A 22,060-nucleotide genomic window follows, 5' to 3' on the forward strand; every position below is an offset into this window, starting at 1 on the left:
TTTTCGGTAAGTGCATGTCACCTGGACCAAATTATTTGTCCATGTTTAGATTTTGGAGTATTTCCTTACCTGCTCTTTATATCTTTTTTGCAATGGCCTTATTACTTACTAAGTACCTGATCCTTCAAATGGGATTACTCACAGTGTGTAAAGCTAAGCACATGCATAAGTTTTGGGATCAGGACCTAATTGTCACACTTCTAGAACTTGAAAATAATATTTTGCTTTTGCAGGCACTAATTTCTGCACAAACTTTGAAAGATAAAAAGCTTAAAAGTGTGTTTTCTGCTGTTAGTGCATTCAATGTCTGGAGTCACCTATAGCATACAGATGTTATTTTTCTCTTTTCCACATCAATTTTATTTCCCTCTGTTACTTATGGTATGCAGACTGGTGGTAGATTTTTTTTTTTTACATCCTTGTTTGCTGCTGATAGTGCGTACAGTCTTAGTGTTAGGGTTTGATTTAATTCTTAAAATTTCTTATTTCTGAGATGTCCAAAGAGATGCATTTTATTTTTAGGGTAATTTCTTGAGATGACTAGTTTTGACGAAGAGCAGTATACGGAGATCTTTTTAATGACCTGAAAATGTCTATGCCATACAAAATTATGATAAAAACATGTGTTTTAGGATTGTACTTAATGGGATTATATATATATAAAAATATATATTTTTAGAGGAACCTCAGGACATCTATTGGCTGGCCCAATGTCTCTACCTGACAGCTCAGTATCATAGGGCAGCACATGCCCTTCGATCACGCAAGCTAGATAAGGTAAGTAATTTCAAACAAGAAATAATACTTTATTTAGAACCATAGTGCTATACCTGGTGCTAAATAGCAGGTGAACTGTGCTAAATGCACTATAGGTTCTTTACCTTCAGAGCTAACAATCCAGATTTAAAGGAAGAGTGGTTACGTAAACTGCATAATGTAAGGTCATGGTGAGAGAATGATATATAGAGAAGAGATAAGGGCCAAGGGCTTACATGTGAGGGGACCAATAGATTTAGGGAAGGGACTGTGTGCTGTTCTAGTTCTCCTCCCACTTGAACTAGAATTGTGGAAATCAAAAGAAGAGGAAGTGCCACCAGAGTTGGAGAGGTTCAAATTAATATAGTATAGAAGAAATTTACAAACTGGGATAGAAGGTCATTAGTGATTTTGGTCAGGGAAGTTTTGCTGAGGTGGAAAGGATGAACCACACTGGAGGAGATAAAGGAGAGAGAGCCGAGGGAATCTAGCAGTTTGGATAGATTACATGCCCTATGACTAAAGTCAAAAGATAGGAAGGAAATAGGGTGGTGTACAAGAGTGTGCTTGTAGGGGAAGGGTCATAGGGAAAGAGTATGTCAACATAAGGGAAATGGAGGGGATAAGATAGGGTTAAGGAGACAGGATGATGGGTTGAGGTTTCCCCATTTACTGTCTTTCTCAAGAGTTAGAGACTTGAGAGAATGATTTGGGGTAGTAAGAAAGAAATCTTTAGTCAGAAGAAAAACAGACATTGATGTAGGAATAATAGCTTTTTGCTATTAATACTAGGGAGTTTTGTTTGTAGCTTCCTTGATAAGTATATTTCAAAACCTCTTTATTTCTCTTAGTTGTATGAAGCATGTCGATACCTTGCTGCTAGATGTCATGTAAGTATATATTTTAGTTTATATTGGATAAAATCAAACTAAACAAAGCATGCTACGTAAATACGCAAACCACATATGGCACACTTTACGCTAGAAGGGGAATATTTAGGGGTCTAAATTTGGGGGTTGAAACGCTTATACTCACTGGAACTACAGGTTCAAATCCTGTGAGAGAAGACTTATTCCCTCATCCTTGTAAAATGGGTAAACTGAGTTCCATGCAACATGCTGTGTGTTACTCCTGGGGGAATTCTGCACCACTGTGCAATGCAGAATTTTGCAGAAATTAATATTGTGTATGCAGAATTTCCTTTCTGCCACAGAAATGGGCTGCAGAGCTGCTGACTGCCACTAGGGGACCTGGCAGAGACCAGCTCGCACATAGAAGAGGTTGTTGGGGGGATAGGGAGGGAGCTAGAGGGTTCCCGGCAGCTGCAGTTCCCCGCATGCCCTGAGGGAAGGAGATGGCGGCGCTCAGGAAACTCCACACAAGGCTGGGACCCAGCATCAGGCTGTTTCATCCTCTGGATCCCTGGGCTCTGAGGGGTAGGGGGGCAGGTGTCTGGGCTGGGGGGGGCCAAAGCTGGGCTCTGGGGGGGGGGGAGGGGTGTGGGTGTCTGGGCTGGGGGGGTGCACAGCTGGGCTCTGGGGGGGGTGCAGGTGTCTGGACTAGGGGGGCCCCATGGCTGGCCATTGCGGGGGAGGAGTTGTGGGTGTCTGACCTGCTGGCTGGACTCAGGGTGTGGGGGCAGAGAAACAGAAACTGGGTTGTCATAGGCATTTCTTTTACTGTCTACTCCTGGGGGGAAATTTTTTGTGTCTGTATTGTTACAAACATACTTGCTGACAGGTATTTTGAAATAAATTAACAAAATAATTGAAACTGGTGTGATTATATAGAGTTATTTTGACAAATAAAATTTGAAGAATTTTAAAATATTGTGCGCAGAATTTTAATTTTTTTGGCGTAGAATTCCCCCACTAGTAGCGTGTAGGTCTCTTGAATGAGACCAAAGAACAACAAATTTCTGGCTGCTCAGCAAGGGTGCTATAGATCCCAGGACACTTTCTTTAGAACATGTTGTCCATCCTCCAGAATTTTCCTCCTCCCTAATAATGTATAGTGTGGTTTATTCTGGTTGGTTGCTGAATTCTGCCCCACAGGTAGCTTTGTTTTATTGGTGCTATAAGTATGTAGTTGCAGTATGCTTTCGGTCCCTTCTGGATGGAAAGTGCTATCTAAACAAAGTGCAACCAAAGAAATAAAATTGTCTGGAGGATGAGAAAAATAAATGGAACAGCATGTATTTTGATTGATTGTAACTCGGGCTGTCGATTAATCGCAGTTAACTGGAAAAAATTAATCGTGATTTTAAAAAAATTGCTTTTAATCGCAGTGTTAAACAATAGAATACAAATTGAAATTTATTAACTTTTTCTGATGTTTTTCTACATTTTTCAAATATATTGATTTCAATTACAACACAGTATACGAAGTAGACAGTGCTCATTTTATATTATTGTTTTTTATTACAAATATTCACACTGTAAAGATGGCAAACAAAAGAAATAGTATTTTTCAGTTCACCTCATACAAGTACTGTAGTGCAATCTTTTTATGGTGAAAGTGCAACTTACAAATGTAGATTGTTTTGTTTTTGAGTGCAGTTATTGTAACAAAAAATTGTAAAACTGTAGAGCTTAAAAGTCCACTCAGTCCTACTTCTTGTTCAGCCAATCACTAAGACAAACAAGTTTGTTTACATTTGCAGGAGATAATGCTGCCCGCTTCTTGTTTACAATAACACCTAAAAGTGAGAACAGCTGTTCGCATGGCACTTTTGTAGCTGGCATTGCAAGGTATTTATGTGCCAGATATGCTAAACGTTTGTATGTCCCTTCATGCTTCGGCCACCATTACAGAGGACATGCTTCCATGCTACTGATGCTCGTTAAAAAAATAATGCATTAATTAAATTTGTGACTGAACTCCTTGGAGGAGAATTGTATGTCTCCTACTCTGTTTTACCTGTATTCTGCCATATATTTCATATTATAGCAATCTCTGATGATGACCCAGCACATGTTTGTTTTAAGAACACTTTCACTGTAGATTTGACAAAACGCAAAGAAGGTACCAATGTGAGATTTCTAAAGATAGCTACAGCACTAGACCCAAGGTTTAAGAATCTGAAATGCCATCCAAAATCTCAGAGGGACAAGGTGTAGAGCATGCTTTCAGAAGTCTTAAAAGAGCAACACTCTGATGCGGAAACTACAGAACCCAAACCACCAAAAAAGAAAATCAGCGTTCTGCTGGTGGCATCTGACTAAGATGATGAAAATGAACATGCATCAGTCCGCACTGCTTTGGATGGTTTTGGAGCAGAACCTGCCATCAGCATGGACGCATGTCCCTAGAAATGGTGGCTGAAGCATGACGGGACATATGAATCTTTAGTGCATTTGTACATAATTCTACATTTGTAAGCGCAACTTTCATGATAGAGATTACGCTTCAGTACTTGTATTAGGTGAATTGAAAAATACTATTACTTTTGTTTTTTACAGTGCAAATACTTATAATAAAAAATAAATATAAAGTGAGCACTGTACACTTTGTATTCTGTGTTGTAACTGAAATCAATATATTTGAAAATGTAGAAGATATCCATAACTATTTACATAAATGGTACTCTATTATCGTTTAACAGAACGATTAATCTTTTTAATCGCACAACATTCCTAATTGTAACAAATGATAGAAAATCCTATCTTAATGCATTTTAAGGTAGGTTTGTATACTTCTGTGATCACATAATACTAGGCTGTATGATCATTCTGCAGGTATTTATTTTCCAAATGTTTGGTTGAGCAATACTGAAATATTGTGAATTGTTAGTGTAATTGTAGTTGCATCCGATGAAGTGAGCTGTAGCTCACGAAAGCTCATGCTCAAATAAATTGATTAGTCTCTAAGGTGCCACAAGTACTCCTTTTCTTTTTGCGAATACAGACTAACACGGCTGTTACTCTGAAACCTGTTAGTGTAAGGTAGTCTGTCAGGGAGGGAGACCACGCCCCCTCGCTACAATGCCTTGGGGGTGACTCAGTTCACGGGGGAATTAGCTGACAGTTAGTGGGCCCAAGCCTTTAGGCCAGCCAGCAATTGAGTCTGAGCCTCAGCCAGGGCGTGCAGCCAAAAATTAAGCAGTCTAGGGGGATCAGCTCTCTGGCGGGGCAGACAGAAAACCCGTCTGGCATCCTAGCTCGGGTGAACGTCAGACCTACGCAGGCCTCTTGGCCCAAAGGTGGGGAGGCTGCCACCTCCAAGATTGGGGTGGCAGGGAGGGTAGGGGGACGCAGGTCCACCTGACTCCACTGCATCCCAGCTCAGGGCCTTAACAGTGGCAGAGTGGTCCGCCACTGGGTCAGCGGGGAATCTGTCCGCAACACGCTTGCAGTCAGTTATGCAGCCAAACCCTATTTGGCTTTCCTGGGCTCCTTCCTACACTCCCATTCAGGGAGTACCTGGGTTCTGGGGTCATTCGTCTCACTGAGGTAAGACTAGTGGCAGCCCCAACAGTTCCTCGGTGTCCCTGGTGCCTGGCAGCTCCGGCAGTCCCTCCATGTCTCTGGCGCTGTAGCAGCCTCTGTCGGCTCTGAGCTCCAGCAGTGGGTGTGTGGGGGAGATGTCCTGCTTCTACGGCAGCTCTCCTCCAACTGTGTCGGAAGGCCTGCCTTTTATATTTCTGGTTCCTGTCCTGCCCCTCTGCTTCTGGCCGTGTGGTCTCAGGTTTCCCGGCTCTGCCCACCAGGGGGTGGTTGCAGCTCTCTCCCCGTCAGGGGGGGAGACCAGGCCCTCCCACTACAGTTAGATTATGATGGTAAACTGATATACCTCTAAATAAAGATATGCCGAAATGTGGAGTGGCTTGGCCTACCAACTCTATAATTTTTACTTGCCATAGTCTAATTATTGGTGTTTTAATTTTAAATGCTTAACATCTTACCCTTGTTTTTCTCTGTAGTATGCTGCAAAAGAGCATCAACAGGCTCTTGATATTCTTGACATGGAAGAGCCAATCAACAAAAGACTATTTGAAAAATACTTGAAGGATGAAAGTGGGTTGAAAGACTCTACCAGTGACTGGGAGATGTCACAATCCTCTGTAGGTAGCATTTTCAAAACATGATGTTTTCCTGGTTGAAGAAGAATGTTAATATTATACAGGGATTTATCAGAAAGCAATGTCATTGGCATCTGGGCTTGAAATTGAATGTGTGTTTGACTTTTATTATAGGATAATGAATATTTATTCCAGAAGTATTATGTTTTTTCTCCATTTAGTCAGCAATCTATATTACTAACTGCCTTTATTATTGTCTACATTAAATGATAATCCTGGTTTGTCACTATTACTAGTGTTGTGCAACTGCTTGCTCAGAATTAATAATTGAGAATTTCTAGGGAGTTCTATGTAATCTATTTCAGTTTTAAAATAAATAAATTCTAGGTCTTCCAGATATGATTCGAGCCTTGACAATGTAAACTGTCATCTCTTTCAGTTGGACTGCAGATTCTTGGAGATAAATAACAATAAGGGAATGAATTTCCTCTGCCTTTTAAGTATTGTAATGAGGCGTTAACACTGTGTAACGGATTTGCACTCACCTCTCACGAGCACCCGCTGGCCGAGTGCGTGTGCCTGCACTCTCTCTACCTGTTTGTGGTGGGTCTTCACTGATTGAGCCATCTGGCCAAGTCATACACTGTCTGTCTGTGAGATAAAAGCAAAGCAAACCCCTTTTGGGGTATAAGTCCAACAGGGGCCTCTCTCAGTGCCCTCTGTAATGTCTTTCTGTTTGTCCATGCTCCAGAATAGAGCAGTGCCCCAGGGCTCCTTCCCTGGAGGCAATGTCTTTGCTCTCTCAAGGCCTTTCTGGCCCTAGCTCTTCAGTTGGGCCACTACAGTCCAGTTCCCCCTCTGGGGTGCCTCAATGTTCAGGCCATTTCCCCTAGTGACTAATAGGGGGTTTGGGGGCCTCGGGCCCACTCACTATTCCAGGTCCCAACCCAGGGACCTGTAGATAGCAGCTGTCACTGTGTCCCTTTATCTAAATCACACTGCTGCTGCTGTAATTTCCTGAGCTACTGCCCCATTGTCCTGTGCTGTCTTCACCCTTGTCTCAGGGCCTTTTCCAGATGGAATCCCTGCAACCAGCTCAGGGCTCCTTCTCGCTCTTCCTGGCTTCTGGTAGCAGCCTCAGTTGAGGTCCTGCAGCTCCCTCAGCCAGCCACACACCATCCACACTCCTTCAGCTCTAGCAAGGAACTGAACTCACTCTGGCCCTGCAGCTCTTCTTATACTAGCCTGCTGGGCCCTGATTGGCTACTTCCCACACAGCTGCACTAGGTAGCTTGAAGGACCTCTCTACTGCCCTTTTCTGGGGAGGGGTGTAGCAGGGCCACAAGGTCTCCAGCAGGGGGCCTCAGAGCCTAGTCCACCCCGTCACACACTGGCTGTGTCTTCACTAGGAATGCAGCGGCACAGCTGCAACTGAACTGCTGTAGCACTTCATTGTAGGCACTCACTACAGCAATGGGAGGGTTTCTACCATCACTGTAGTTAATTCACTTCCTTGAGAGGCAATAGCTAGGTATGGACATAGTTGGGGTGGGGGGACAGGCGGTGTGTTGCCCCCCTCCCCATCCCACCCCAAACTGCAAGCTTCAGGCAGGTGCGGAATTTGCCCACCCATGCATGGCCCCATTGGCCTGACTGGAGCTGTCCCCCCAACTATAGAAGTCAAACTATGCTTGTGTAGTTGGGTCAGTGGAGAATTCTTCCATCAACCTAGCACTGTCTACACCAGGGGTTAGATTGACATAACTACATCATGCAAGGGTGGATTTTTCATTACCCCGTGCAACACAGTTATGTTGACCTAACTTTTTACTGTAGACCTGGCCTTCATTGCTTCTGTCAATGGGGCGTTGCTTGACTACACTTGAGTATTAATTTGGATTAAGTTAGCGTGTGCATTTAAAGTGTAAAACTCCAAGTGTAGACAGACCCTTAAATACCAGCATTTGATATCACGTACCTGCTTGCAGTAGCAATTAGGAAGTTGCCCTTGGGGAGCTGGAGTACCATCATGGGCTGAACCATCAACTTCTCTAGGATTTAAGATTTAATTTTAATTGTGGTTTCAGTGATAATCTTTCAGATGTGAACATAGAGCGTGCCATCCTCTTGAGTGACAGACATAGCTCCACTGCTTCTGGTATTACTCATAGGTTTCTCAAGAAACACCAGAGCGAAACTGAAAAGTTAAGACAATTTGGGCTGTAATAAAAGAGGTTATCTTCTGGTTGTGAAACAGTATAGTAAAATTAGTGCTCTCTTTAATAACCCTCAAGGGCTTTTGTTTGAATTATTGCATATTAGTCTACTTATTTTTGTCATGTATTTAACCAATTCTTGTTTGGCTGTAGACAGCTTAATGTAGTATTCATTTTGGTTTTAGATTATTAGTAACAATGTTACATATCAAGGCAGTATTTAAAAACCAGATTCCATCATATATGAAATGCTTTTTACTTTTCAGGTAGTCCATTTCATTTGTGCTCAAAACCAAATTATATACATTGATTCAGTGTCTGACCTCCAGCCCTGCTTTTCCATCACTAGATCAAGAGTTCTATTTGCCTTTTGCGAGGGAAGATCTATGATGCTCTGGATAATAGAACCCTGGCAACGTACAGCTACAAAGAAGCCTTGAAGCTTGATGTTTACTGCTTTGAAGCATTTGACTTTTTAACATCACACCATATGCTAACAGCACAAGAAGGTTTGGATTAGCGGTGTTTGTTTCTCAAATATAAATGAAATCATCTCCAGTTTCACCATACATTTTGTCCAGTAGATGAAAGTTAGAATAATCAGTTTAAAATTATTTTGAGAGAATATTCCATGCCCAAATATTAGCAACTCTTTGCTTATGTTAAATGGGCAAAAACTGTTAATCATTTAAGCTGTAGGTTTCAGGAAAAAATAACCACCAGTGTTTCTCAACCTGTTGGGCACAACCAATGGGTGGGTCATGAGGGTATGACCACTGGGTCTCATAAACTGATAATCAATAAAATCTTCCAGGCGCTAGGAGCAAGATAGCAAGCAGCCCTTCCACCTCCTAACTAGTACCTCCTGCAGCCCCAGTGCTCCCTACTCAGAGTTAGCAGCCTTTTTTTAGGTGATCTCTTTTGAAGCAAAAAAGGATTGTGGGATTTGGGTGGCTTATGGCAAGAAACCACAGTTGGATTTGGCATCGTGGATGCCAAAATGTTGTGAATCCTTGCTTTAGACAACATTTTGCATTTCCGTGAACAACCTTAGCTTACAGCATAAGTATAAAACAGTAGGCTGTGATACTCCATCTTTATGTTAACTTTAATTTAGAATTGTAGAAAAAGAGGGACTGAAAACAAAGAAGATTCAGTCATTTACTTCCATATCTCTCAATATTATCATAGCAGAGTGCAGTCAGTCACGTTTGGTGTATTTATGATGTGCTGTTTTCTTTGTGGTATTGGGGTGGACATCACAAAACTTTTCACAGCCCTTGCGTTCAATGAAAATCAGTTCTTTACAACTTGTTGAATTTTATTTTTTTGTTTACTTCAAACATAGTTTACCCCAGGTTCATATTTTTTAATTTACACAGAAAAAGAGCTTCTTGAATCTCTACCTCTTGGTAAACAGTGTACAGAAGAAGAACAAGAATTGCTTCATTTTCTGTTTGAGAACAAACTGAAAAAGGTAAAAATCTGATTAATCCTATGGAAATCTTGACTTCATATGTAAGTATCATACAAAACTGTTTTTGTCCTTAGCTTCAAAAATATAATTTAAAAAAAAATTTTTTATGGTGTTATGACCTAATTGCCATTATAGCTCTCCATTAATAGAAGTGTGTAACAATTTCATGTACATTTCCTTTAATGTATATTATAGCCTTACTTAATGGAAACATCTAATTCTGGCTAACTTTAAATGCATCGCTTCCAAAATGCTTTTTTCTGGAGATAACATTGTAGCATAGGCCAGCATGGAACAGTTAGTGCTATAAGAAAAGGAGTACTTGTGGCACCTTAGAGACTAACCAATTTATTTGAGCATAAGCTGTAGCTCACGAAAGCTTACTCCTTTTCTTTTTGCGAATACAGACTAACACGGCTGCTACTCTGAAACCAGTTAGTGCTATGACACTCACAGCACTGCGTCCTTTTCGGAGACACTCCTTCAAATTCTGACAGTCAAATATCTTTCATTTTTGGAAGTTGCTTATGCCAAATGTGTCATAAAGAAATGCATTACCTAAAAGTTACAGTTTTATACTCAATATTGGCTTTTTATATGGAGTCAAAATTTGAGGTTCAGAGGTCCTTAAATTATCATTTTCAGAACTAAAAACAAATATTGATAGAACGATGCTTGGGTTTTCCCATTTTATATCATATTTATGTTACAATTATGTTTTTCAGTATAATAAGCCAAGTGAAACAATAATTCCTGAATCTGTAGATGGTCTTCAGGACAATCTGGATGTAGTAGTGTCCTTAGCTGAAAGGCATTATTATAACTGTGACTTCAAAATGTGCTACAAGCTTACTTCTGTGTAAGTACATGAAAAAACTTTGATATTTATTTGAATTTTCATTTTGCTACTTTTCAGATGGCATGCAGAAATAAACTCTGTATAACCACAAGTTCACCCAAATATATTATTGACTCAGTTGTCTAATGTATATTTTGCAAGCTAATATCTCATCTACAGTAAACATGCAGTTGACTCTAGCATTTGGTGTTGTAAAAGTACATTTGTTTTACTGTGTGGCACAAAGCAAAATACTTGAGCTTTATATAATGCTGCCTTATGTTAACCCCTACATTTTCTCCAGGTGAGCCCTCTTAAAATAGTGGTCTTATGAAATGAAGGTTTGAAAGTTTTAACTTTTATTTCAAAATATAGTAAATCTTTTGGTTGACCAAAGCAAGCCAAGACATTGCCATATGGGATACAACCTTGAGTCCAGTACTGGCATGGTTTGGGAATACTGCAGAGGCATAATACTAAGCCCTGTTGGGAAGTGCAGCACCTGGAGTGAAATCATGGCCGCACTGAGGCAAATAGCAAAGCTCCTACTGACTTCAGTGGAGCCAGGATTTCACCCCTTGTGTTCATTTTCTAGCACCCTCTTCCCACCCGTCACACTGCTCAACATGAAGGTGCGTTATGAACTCCACAGGGATTTGTCCAGCTGCCTTTTGTCAGAAGGAGAGTTGTGACAGACTTTTGAGCCTTTGCGGTGGGAGTCTCCTCAGAAGTCTGAATCCTTGCAAAATTTTGGGCTTCCTATAGTGAAAGACTCTGGGACATTTTAGGGCATTAAATGCTCCTCTGGGCAATTCCCATGCTCTCAGATATTTGAAAAAAGGAAACTAAACTGTTGCAGCTTGAAACATGGTTTTGGGGTTTCCCTTTTCAGTGCTTGGAATCTAAAAATAGTGCCTTTGATGTAAGGGGTTCTGTAGAAAGGTGCTGTGCATTCCTGTTCACAAGAGAGATGGTTATGATGCAAGGCCATTTGAGGAGGGCAGAGAGTAAAAGGGAATATATTAAGGTTTCTTATGTTCCAGCCAGAGCTTGTGGGTCCTACAGGATGGATGGACAGAAAACTACATACTCTGCATTCATTTGGTAGCTAAATGTGAAACAAATATAGTGCAAATTGTATTCAGTTTTCCTAATGTCTGTTTCATCTGTCAGAATTTCTCGTTAATTTATCTGTTTAGCTAAATTAGTTCTAACTGTTCTGTTGTGTGGTTAGGCTTTATTATGCTATCAGGGAATGACCACTTGTGAAGAGATCATGATTATTATAGATTGATTTAAAGCGCTAATTGCTCACTATATAACAGTAATTTGTCTCCAACTCAATTAAATGATTTTAACATTTTATTTTATAATAATCCTTGCTGTTTTTGTATTTTTAGAGTAATGGAAAAAGATCCTTTCCATGCCAATTGTTTACCTGTGCACATAGGGACACTCGTGGAGCTGAATAAAGCAAATGGTGAGAAATATTATTGACTAAATTTTTAATATGATCAGAGTCAAATATAGGTTTTTATTTTTAAAGGACACTTAGGTTATTTTCCTGCTGTCTTTAGGGTAGCCTCTAAAAATAAAACCAAGTTTTCTCAACAACTCTTAGACTTGAGCCAGCAGAAAAGATCTGACCCTCTGCATGCAGTTTCCACAGGATGGCCATAAAGAGGGAGGGAAAAGGGAAAAAACCCTCACAACAGGGATTTGGCAAGCTGCACAGGGAAGAGAACTCATGTAAATGGTATTCCTGTACCCTTTATCAGTCTTCTCTGTGTCTTATCCCTTGGGCTGTGCAGCCAATGAATCAGTACTGTGAGCCAACCTGTTATTGCTTAAGTTCTGACATGTGTTCAACAGCCTAACTTTTTTATTTCAAACAATGAAAAAAATGTATTTTAAACAAATATAGGGGGAAATTTTCAAAAGTGGCTACTTGGAACCACAAAATATGTGAGCATATCTATTGTGTATGCCATAAGTTTTCAAACTTTCATAGTGTGAACTTCATCTTAATAGAGAGTGTTTCACAAGCTGGCTCCTGTCCCATTTGCAATCACATATCTCTTTTCCATAAGATGCTGTTCACAAGTACTCAACATCCCTGTGGCAACTACAATAGTGTAGCTTAGACATCTGCTTCTTGTTTCCAGCTGTTTGTACAGTTATCCATGCTCTTTCCAAAGAAGAGCTTGGAGGTCTTTGGAAACAGCTGGAAATGAGACTTTAAAGAATGGAATATTTGAGTTTATATACTAATTTTCAATTTGTAATATGAAATGATTTAGTGCTACTTTAGAAAAGTGTATTGGCCAAAATATGTGTTCGTGTTTGACATGCTTTAATTTTCTTTTTTTTTTCACCCATACAGAGCTATTCTATCTTTCTCATAAATTGGTGGATTTGTACCCAAATAATCCTGTAAGTTGTTATAGGTCACTATAGTGTGTGTTCCTCCAGCTTTGCATAAGTAAAAGCAACAGAAATTGTAATTTAATGATCACTTTGAACAACTAGAATTCAGACTCAGGAAGTGATAGTGTGGAAATAGTTAATTGCTTTCTTTTTTTGTCCTGTACCAAAATTTGATTAAATTTACAATCCGTTTAGAATAAAAATACTTCTTTATATAAAATATATTCAGTTTGTAGAATTTAACACTGATGGAGGTCATGAAAACAGATACTCCAGCTAGATTTAAAAAAAGATAGATCATTTTACAGTTACTAACACTACTATTTTAACTTGAGTAACTTAAAAGATAATGTTGTGCTTCAGAGTATAAAATGATTATCTGCAGCAGGCAGGGAAGAATTTTCCTCCCATATTCAGAAGTACTACATAACTGACATTCCTTCATCATTTTATATTGGTGAGGGTCTTCTGATGCTCCAAAAGATGGTGTTGCTAAGCAGTTTAAAACCCTTTGTGTAAAAAATAATTGATTTAAATCTCTTAAAACTCTATTCCCCCCATTACTGGGGAGATATGTACAGGAAAAACATTTTCCCCACTTCACAGAATTGTTCCCAATGCTTTTTGCATAGATAACTCAAAAGGCATTGTCTTTTAAATGGATAGACTTGGTATCAGTGATTTTTAGGCGTTTGAATAAGTTTGTTTTATAAACGTTCTGGTAGTTTGAAAATTAATGCACTATGCACACAATTCACTGCTTACTACCAACTTTAACAATGCATGGAGGTACAATGTTCCACCTATGTGATGGAATCTACCGATACATGATTGAGCATGTATCTAGGGTACTGTACGTTGAAATAAATACAGCTTCAGGTATTCAGCAAATACTCTTTCAACTAAACACATAACCTGTGCAAATATAAAAACTATTTATATAAACGCAATGTTTGGAGAATGTCCCATCATCACTGGTATCAGTGAATTTAAAATACATTTATTTTATATGTTTCTATGAATCTGAGTTGCATTTGTTTGATTTGTAGGCAGACATTATTTGTTATTGGGTCAAAGTCTGATGGTGAAAGAGACAAGCTTTTAAGCTTACATAGGGCTCTTCTTCAGCTCTGAGTCAGCTTGAAATCTTGTCTTTCACCAACAGACGTTGGTCCAATAACAGATATTACGTCACCAACTGTGTGTCTCTAATATCCGGGGACCAACACAGCAAACAACTTTCTTTGATTGTGTGATTGATCATAGTTTTCTCTTTTTTAGAAAACAAATCTTTAATGTTAAAAAAAACCCACTAATCTAAATTTTAGATTATCTGCTCAGAATTCAAAGTCCTCCTTTAGAGTGAAAGCTGCATAATTCTACATGTGGGATTCAAACTTCCACCCAATGCTATCGAGCTCCAGGAACCTTCTGGCCTTCTGCATGGTGCAGTTGCCCCCCTTGTGGTACTTAATATTTGAGGCTGAGTTTAGAATTTCCTGACTGGCTTTTGTATGGCTAGTTGCAGATGTGTAAGTGTAAGATGTGCACACTTACACTTCAATCTGTGCCTGGAAAATTTTTCTTAGTTTTTAATTGGGGGGGGGGGGGGGTGGCGCAGTCATTTTAGATGGTTAGTCTTTAGGTAACTTCAGCCATTGGAATGCTACTCCCAGAAATAGAAACAGCTTTCTCTGTGGATGGCAGATAACAACCTGTTTCCATATTTTATCCCTATTTCATCTATTATTATGTCTGAAGTCCTTTAGCATCCTCTTGTTGTCAGTGTAAGTGAAGCTGTCTGCCATCTGGGCAGAGTACTCTCCTATTGACAAATCAAAAGTCTTCAGCCATCCCACTCTCACGAATTTCCTCAAAGGGCTGGATAATGCTTTTTCACGAGCTATACCTTTCAAAAAAATCTGTCCAAATATGGGATTTCAACTGAATGCTGACATAGTTAATGGATGCACATTTTGAACCTTTGAGAGACTGTTTTACTATGACTGTCGCTGTACATAACACTTTTAATCACAACTACTTCTGAGAGAAGAGTAAATGAGCCGAAGGCTTTGTTGGCTGATCCTTCATTTACTGTATCTCCTGGGACAATATTGCATTTTGTGCTCCTTCATAATTCTTGTCTAAAATAATGTCCGATTTCCAGCTAAATCAGACTATTAATCTTTTGTCTTTATTTCAAAAACATTCTCATCCATGGGGAAATTAGTTTGGATGTTCTTGATGTCAGCTTTGAATTTCTGTTTGTCTAGAATCAGCGTATGGAGGAAGCCATCTGAACTTTTTGTAGCTTTGTAAATGGAATGGCATTTCTGCTCAAAACCTGTTGAAAGGGGTTAGATTATGCAATGAGTAAGGCTAAGATTATGTCACAGCAGTCATGGAAGCCACAGATTCTGTGACTTCTAGACATCTCCATGACATTTTCCGCTTCTGTCCCGGGGCAGCGGGGCTGAAGCTGTCAGCTGGTAGGGCCCTGCAGCTCCCAGCCGCTAGCCCTGCAGCTCCCAGCCACAGCAGGGGTCCCCCTACAGCTCCCAGCCGCCATGGGCAGCAGAGGGCCCCCAGAGCACAGCAGCAGTGCGTGCTGGACCCCCCACCTTCCCATTTTGTCCCAGTTGTTTTTAGTAAAAGTCGGGCAGGCCATGGGCTTCCGTGAAGTTTTGTTAATGGCCTGTGACCTGCCTGTGACTTACTAAAAATAACCGTGACAAAATCTTAACCTTCGCAATGAGACATGTTATGGTGGGGTGACAGTACTTAAAAGTCTTAGGGCTCACTCTCCTGGGGCTAAGCTAGATGACCTGATTCCATAACAGAAAACTGCAGTGCTGCTATTTGCAATTATGTTCAGATCTATGCAGCACTACTCTCTTTGACTTGGAGCATAGATCTGATGCTTGCTTTGGAAGGACTACTTTGCAGTCCTTGTTTAATCATTATTTCTCAGCCAACATTAATGGGGAAATAGTATTGCTAGCTAGACTTCCTCCAATGAGAGTATGCAAAGGAAAGTTTGAGGATGGAAGAAAGGGTACTTACTTGTAATTAGTTCTTCAAAAATGTTGATTCTGCATATTCATACTACTTGCTCACCTATCTCCTCTTCCTTGGAATTCTGCTTTCTTAATAATTTGGGGCTTTAGCGGAAGGAACTGAGACAGTAATTGGGACCTCTCTGACTTCTTATAACCTCTGCTTTGAATGTTCAAGGATGCATTCCCAGCAACCATTGCTTTTCTAGAAGATTCCTGAGGCTTGGTGCCAGGGTATATCCCATAACTGAAAACATGAGATGGCACACTTACACTAGTGGTCTTTATGAACACGTTGAATTATAACCTTGAGTTATTACCAAGCCTGGTTCTTGCAGTGACCGTAACTGCCACCACATTTCACGCATCTAAAAAGGTGCTCTTTCTATTCTGTTCGGTTACAGTGTTGATAGAATTGTTACAATTTGCACATTGCATAACACAATTCTGTTGTTGCAACTGAATTGAGGATTCATTGAACCTGTTAAAATATCAATGGATATGTTATGGTTTCATTGTTTTATATACTGCTAACCTCTTAGGTAAGACAGTTCGAATATATACTTGATGTGCACATGCAAAGGCCATTTTTCCAAGTAACTCAGCTGAGATGTTCAAGCGTTAAAAAGAAAAATTTAAATTATAATAAAATGAATTCATGTAATACACTAAGTTCATACAAAATTCCTCCTCTTTCTCCTTTTTTTTTTTTTTTCAAACACTGAGGGATGGTCTACATTGAAAAGTTACATTGACAAAGCTACGTTTCTCAAGGGTGTGACGAATCCACACCCTGGAGAGTCGTAGTTAAACCAACCTAATCCCTGGTGTAGACAATGCTAGGCTGACAGAAGAATTCTTCTTTTGGCCTACCTACCGCCTCTGGGGGAGGTAGATTATATACAGCAATGGGAGAACCCCTCCCATCACTATATAGTGGCAATGTCTACACTACAAACTTTGGTTGATGCAAGTTACACCGGCATAAAGCTGCTGCATTAAGTGTATCATGTGTGCTTGTGCATACTTGGCTCCTTGTATCGGCACTGAATGAACTCACCAGGAGTGCTGATGTCAATGCACAGCACAGTGCACCATGGGTAGGTATCCCAGTATGCAACCACCCTCCAGCGCGCTGTATTTTGGGAAGTTTTGGCGGCGCATGATGTGCAGAAATGAGTTGCACAGGGTGACTGGGAGCAAGGGGTCAACTTACCAGTGTGTAACTGTCTCCATCCCATAATATCATCCATATCTCATAATTTTTCCATCTTTTTTTAAAAATCCCATGAACCCTTGTGGCCTTTCTACTGTCAGAGGATGGCAGACAGAAAACATGGAACCTGCACAGCTCTCTGCATTATTGTTATAAGCATTCCAAGCACAGGACACATAATCCTCCAGTATTTCCAGAGCCATAAAAGCAACAGAATCCGCAGGGAACATGACAATTCTTGGAGGACAAATAACTGTGGGACATAGTAAGAACCAATTCAGGGTTGTTGATGGCATTCCCAGAGCAGCTGCTGGTGCTGGAACACTGCTTCTGGCCCAAGAAATAAGCACTGACTGGTGGGATCAAATTGTTATGCAGGCTTGGGATGATGAGCAGTGGCTGCATAACTTTCGAATGCACAAAGCCACATTCCTGAATACTGAGTTCACCCCAGCCCTTCAGCACTGGGATGCAGGATGAGAGCTGCACTGACAGTGGAGAAGCGAGTGGTGATTGCACTGTGGAAATTACAATGCTGGATTGCTACCGGTCAGTGAAAAAACATTTTGGAGTTGGAAAATCCACTGCCTGGCCTGTTGTCATGCACGTGTGCAGGCCCATTAATCATTTCCTCCTACACAGGATTTGTGGCTGTCAGCAATGTGCAGGACATAGTGGATGGATTTGCATCAGTGCAGTTCCTAAACTGCAGTGGCTCAATAGATGGCACACACAATCCTATTTTGGCGCCAGACCATCTTGCCATAGTGTATATCAACAAAAAGGGCTACTTTTCTATGGTTATGCAAGCATTGTTGCATCACTGGGGATGCTTCACTGACATCAGTCTTGTCAGCTCAGGGAAGGTGCATATTGCTCACATCTTTTAAGAACACAAGACTGTTCAGAAACTTACAAGCAGGGACTTTCTTTCCCGACCAGCAGATTACCTTTGGTGGTATTGAACTGTCAGTAGCGATCCTGGGGGGGACTAGCACACCCCTTGCTCCCTTGGCTCATGAAGCTATACACTGTCCACCTTGACAGCATCAAGGAAAGATTCAGCTACCAGCTCAGCAAGAGAAGAATAACAGTTGAATGTGCTTTTGGTAGATTGAAGGGACACTGTTGCTGTTTACTCACAAGATGGGATCTCAGTGGAAAAAAAAAACTTCCAATGGTTATAGCTGCCTGCTGTGCCATGCATAGTATCTGTGAAACAGAGGGGGAGAAGTTGCTGCTGGGTTAGAGGATGGAGTTAGAGCTGCTATCTGCTGAGATTGAACAGCCAAGCACAAGGACTATTAGAAGAGCTCAGCACAGAGCTTTATGGCTCAGGGAGGCTTTTAAAGAGCGCTTCAACATTGAGCCACAGTAATATGTTGTGGTGTACTGTGCTCTACCTGGCCTTGCTATTTTGAGGCCTGTTAGGAATTGTGTGGTGCTTGCTGTATATCTATTAATATAGCGCTGTCAATGCACCTATTAATTTTGCGGTGCTTGTTGTACATTTATTATTATTATTAGACTGTTTGTCATTGATCCTAATGGTTGTCACACTGTACTGTAACAGGCGACTAGGTGCTTTCAGAATTGCTAAGCACTCTGCAGCATATGTTGTGAATTAATAAAGATAAATTATTTTCCAAATAATAGACTTTTATTCAGTAAGAAAACCAGTGCAAAATAAAGTTGATGCAATTTAAAATCCAATTCATTAAAAATGCAATAAATTAATGAACAAAACTTAACAAGGGATTGCTTGTGTGTGTGAAGCTGTGGTTGTCCTTAATGTCCCCCCGGGGTAGAGTGGTAGGAGGAGGGATGCAGCCTCTGATACCATGTGGAATGTTGAGGGGGTGTGAAGGGTGGTGCTGTAATGGAGTTCTCCATGGATTGCTAAGTGAGGCAAGAGTCTGCAGCATCTGTGTTTGGTGCCAGAGAAATCCCATTATGTCCTGGTGTATCTCCCTCTCCTTTTCCTTCTGGGACTCCTAGGCCTTTCTCCTGTGCACTCTCCCCTTCTCCAGGCTGTCTGCAATATTCACCTTCCAGGCCCTTTTGCTAATAGTCTGATAAAGGACTGGCTTGCAGTACCTCATGGAACATGGTATCCAGAGTCCTCTTCGTTCTCCTCCTTATCTGGCTCAGGTGTTCTGTGGGTGTGGAGGAGGAATCCTTGAAGGCCGCAGTGGCAGCAGCTGTAGATAAAACACACGGATATAGTCACAACAGAAAGTGAAAGTTATGATTCAGAACTCCTTTCCCTGGCTCCCCTAAAGTTTTAAACAAGACATGCTTATTGACACTTCTGCTTTGGAGTGCTTGTGCATGCTCACAGCATCAGCCCTGGTGAGTATAGCCTGCCAGCGGTGAGGGAAATAAGGAGGGAATTGCTCTGTTGCATTCAACTGAGTATAGGGCAATGGTACTGAATACTGGTACCATTTTCCACAGGCAGTGGTGATTTTAGCTTACTCTTGAGGGAAACAAAGGCACAGGGAGCACAGCTGCTGCTGGTGTCCTGAAGCTGCCCAGGCACGTATGCTGCTAGCCTGCATGCTGCAGTGGTGCTATTGAATGGTGCTTTCCCACGCCACTGACTGGTGGCTTATTAATAAGGAGAAGAAACTCCTCTTAGGAGAAGTATAATAGCTTCAGAGAATTTCTCTCTCAGGTTCCACCTTTGACCCACAAATTCTTCAAGCACATTCGTAACTGGGCAGAAGCTTGATTCTGGCTCACAGAATAGATGGACCCCCCTGGTTGCATGTCCCCAGTTCTCCTCACTGTTCATGTCAGTGGCCTCTGGCTTGACCTCCTCGGAAGTATCCACAGTGGCGATTGATCTCTGCCAAATATGGCGTGCAGCATTTTGTAAAGGCAGCAGGTCTGCGGCACAGCATTTGAGTGACTGTTGGCCCCCCTGGCTTTCTGATATGCCTGACTCAGATCCTTTTGCGTTCACACACCACTGCTGCTGGTCCCTGTTGTACCGCTTCTCCTGCATCCCCATGCAATCTGCTCATAAATATCCATGTTTCTATGGCTGGTCTATAGCTGTGCTAGCACAATCTCTTCTTCCCACAGGCCCAGAAGATCTAATATCTCCTGTCTGCTCCAAGCTGGAGTGCATCTGGAGCATGAAGCCAGCATGGTTAGCGTGGCAGTTGCACACAACAGCGAGGAGCTGTTAAATGTGCTTGCCAAGCTGGACAATCAGGAAAAGACATTACAAAAAATTGCAGGGCTTTAAAGGGGAGGCGGGCCTTCTAGTCTTTGTGACCCCTGGGCAGTGGAATTCACAATTGAGACCAGAGTGGTCAGTATCTGGCATTGTGGGACAGCTGCTGGAAGACTGTTAGGGTCAACATAAATATTGCAGTATCTGCACTCTCACTGCATCGACCTGAGTACATGGCTCAGTGCTGCTTGGGGAGGTGGTGTTACTGTGTTGCTGTAACAGGGCACTTGTGTAGGTAGGAGGCAAATTTAAGCATAGATACATGCACAACTGGGTCAGCACAAGGTGGCTTATGTCGAACTAACTTTGTAGTGTAGACCAAGCCTAAGCATCTACACTGAAGTGTTACAGCTAAATGTAGTCATAGCCTAAGAGGGTATTCAAAGACATCAGTGGCAAATGACTGTTGGTGTTAGTTAAGTGCTTAATACTCATTGAAAGTAATTTGCAATTGGTTCCTTTGAGTACCACCCTTTAAATCTTTGACCAAGTTATAAAAGTTGAGAGAAAAATAGAATACATTCAGGATTTTTTTTCCTTCCTTTCCATTTTTTCTAAGAGCTAGTCTGCACTTGAAGTTTTCCTTTTAACTCCATGTGTGGGCCCTCTTATTCTGTGTATAAACATAATGTCTTAACTAATTTTGAGCCCTATTTTAGGTGAGGCTTTAAATGGATGAGTTACAAATCACTCAAAACTGTTTATAGTGGAAACGGGTCTAGCTGTGCTAGTAGATGCTGCTATAATAATTTGAAACTCTGAGAGTGATGACTTCAAGCAAAATATTGTAACTTCTCTAAATGCTACCTGTTTCCTGTCCTGTATCGTTATTTGTAGATGTATCATTTTCGTCATCTGCTGTAGTCTTAGTATTGTTCTTTTGACATTGATGTTTAGGTCTCATGGTTTGCGGTAGGATGCTATTATCTCATGGTCGGTCACAAAAATGAACATGCCAGAAGATATCTCAGGTAAAAGCTTAACTTCATATCCAATAATATTAGATTTATTATTGTGTTGTTTATGACTTGTTAGGTCAGTATTATTCAGGATTTAATTTTCAAATAAAGAATAGTTAACTATAAAAGTATTACACAAGAGCTGTTCATTATAAATAAATGTAATTACAGAAACCCAGTAATCCTGGCTGCTGTACGTCCCCTGTGTTTACCCTTTCTTTGCTATGGCAATCCTTTGATACTGCAATCAATCAAAAATGTTTTGTTACAAACTGGTCTCATATGGGGGATATAGTCACCCTGCCATTCGACGTGAACCCAGTCGCTGGGTCCCATGTGCTTCCAACTGATTCTAATTCTAGAGATGCTCTGGAACTGTAGAGCATACTTTCAAGCTTAGACATCTTGTCTGATGCCGTTCCTTGGGTTGTGGGATACTGTCATCCACGCAGACTCCCTCAGAGTTCCACCTGGGCTGTGGGCATTCTGGGCTTCTAATTAACCCCTTTGGAAACACAGTGGCAAGAAAACAAGGAACACAGACTTAGCAAAGGTGTTTCTTAACCACAGTGAATTTATTCTTAAAGCGCTTGAGTGTTACAGATTTTTTTAAATAACAAAAGTCCTGAGATGCACCTTCCCCATCTCTGATGTCATCTCTTCTGTGAGTCTGAAATTTGTCAGTGTTTCAGGCTGGACAGAGTCCCTCCAGCCCCCTCTCTCCTTCATGTCTGTCTGGTGGTGATGGTTGGCTCCCTTCACAGAGTCTCTGCTCTTAAATAGGGCCTCAGTTTCTGGAGCTTCTCAATTTCAGCACATGGCACAGACACTCCAGTCATGCTTGCCCCCTT

General features: G+C 41.1%; 1 protein-coding gene across 2 annotated transcripts in view; it reads left to right on the forward strand.

The window, feature by feature from the left end:
* Positions 1-22,060, forward strand: part of CDC16 (cell division cycle 16) — a 64,469-nt gene that overhangs the window by 7,196 nt on the left and 35,213 nt on the right. For both annotated transcript variants that reach the window (XM_074964236.1, XM_074964245.1), the window contains exons 3-11: positions 680-777; positions 1,608-1,646; positions 5,678-5,818; positions 8,342-8,501; positions 9,375-9,469; positions 10,195-10,328; positions 11,708-11,787; positions 12,691-12,740; positions 21,148-21,221. In XM_074964236.1, coding sequence (XP_074820337.1) covers positions 680-777; positions 1,608-1,646; positions 5,678-5,818; positions 8,342-8,501; positions 9,375-9,469; positions 10,195-10,328; positions 11,708-11,787; positions 12,691-12,740; positions 21,148-21,221 — 871 coding nt within the window. The remainder of the gene's footprint in view (positions 1-679; positions 778-1,607; positions 1,647-5,677; positions 5,819-8,341; positions 8,502-9,374; positions 9,470-10,194; positions 10,329-11,707; positions 11,788-12,690; positions 12,741-21,147; positions 21,222-22,060) is intronic.

Source organism: Natator depressus, chromosome 1, assembly GCF_965152275.1.
Source record: "Natator depressus isolate rNatDep1 chromosome 1, rNatDep2.hap1, whole genome shotgun sequence".
Taxonomy (NCBI): Eukaryota; Metazoa; Chordata; order Testudines; family Cheloniidae; genus Natator; species Natator depressus.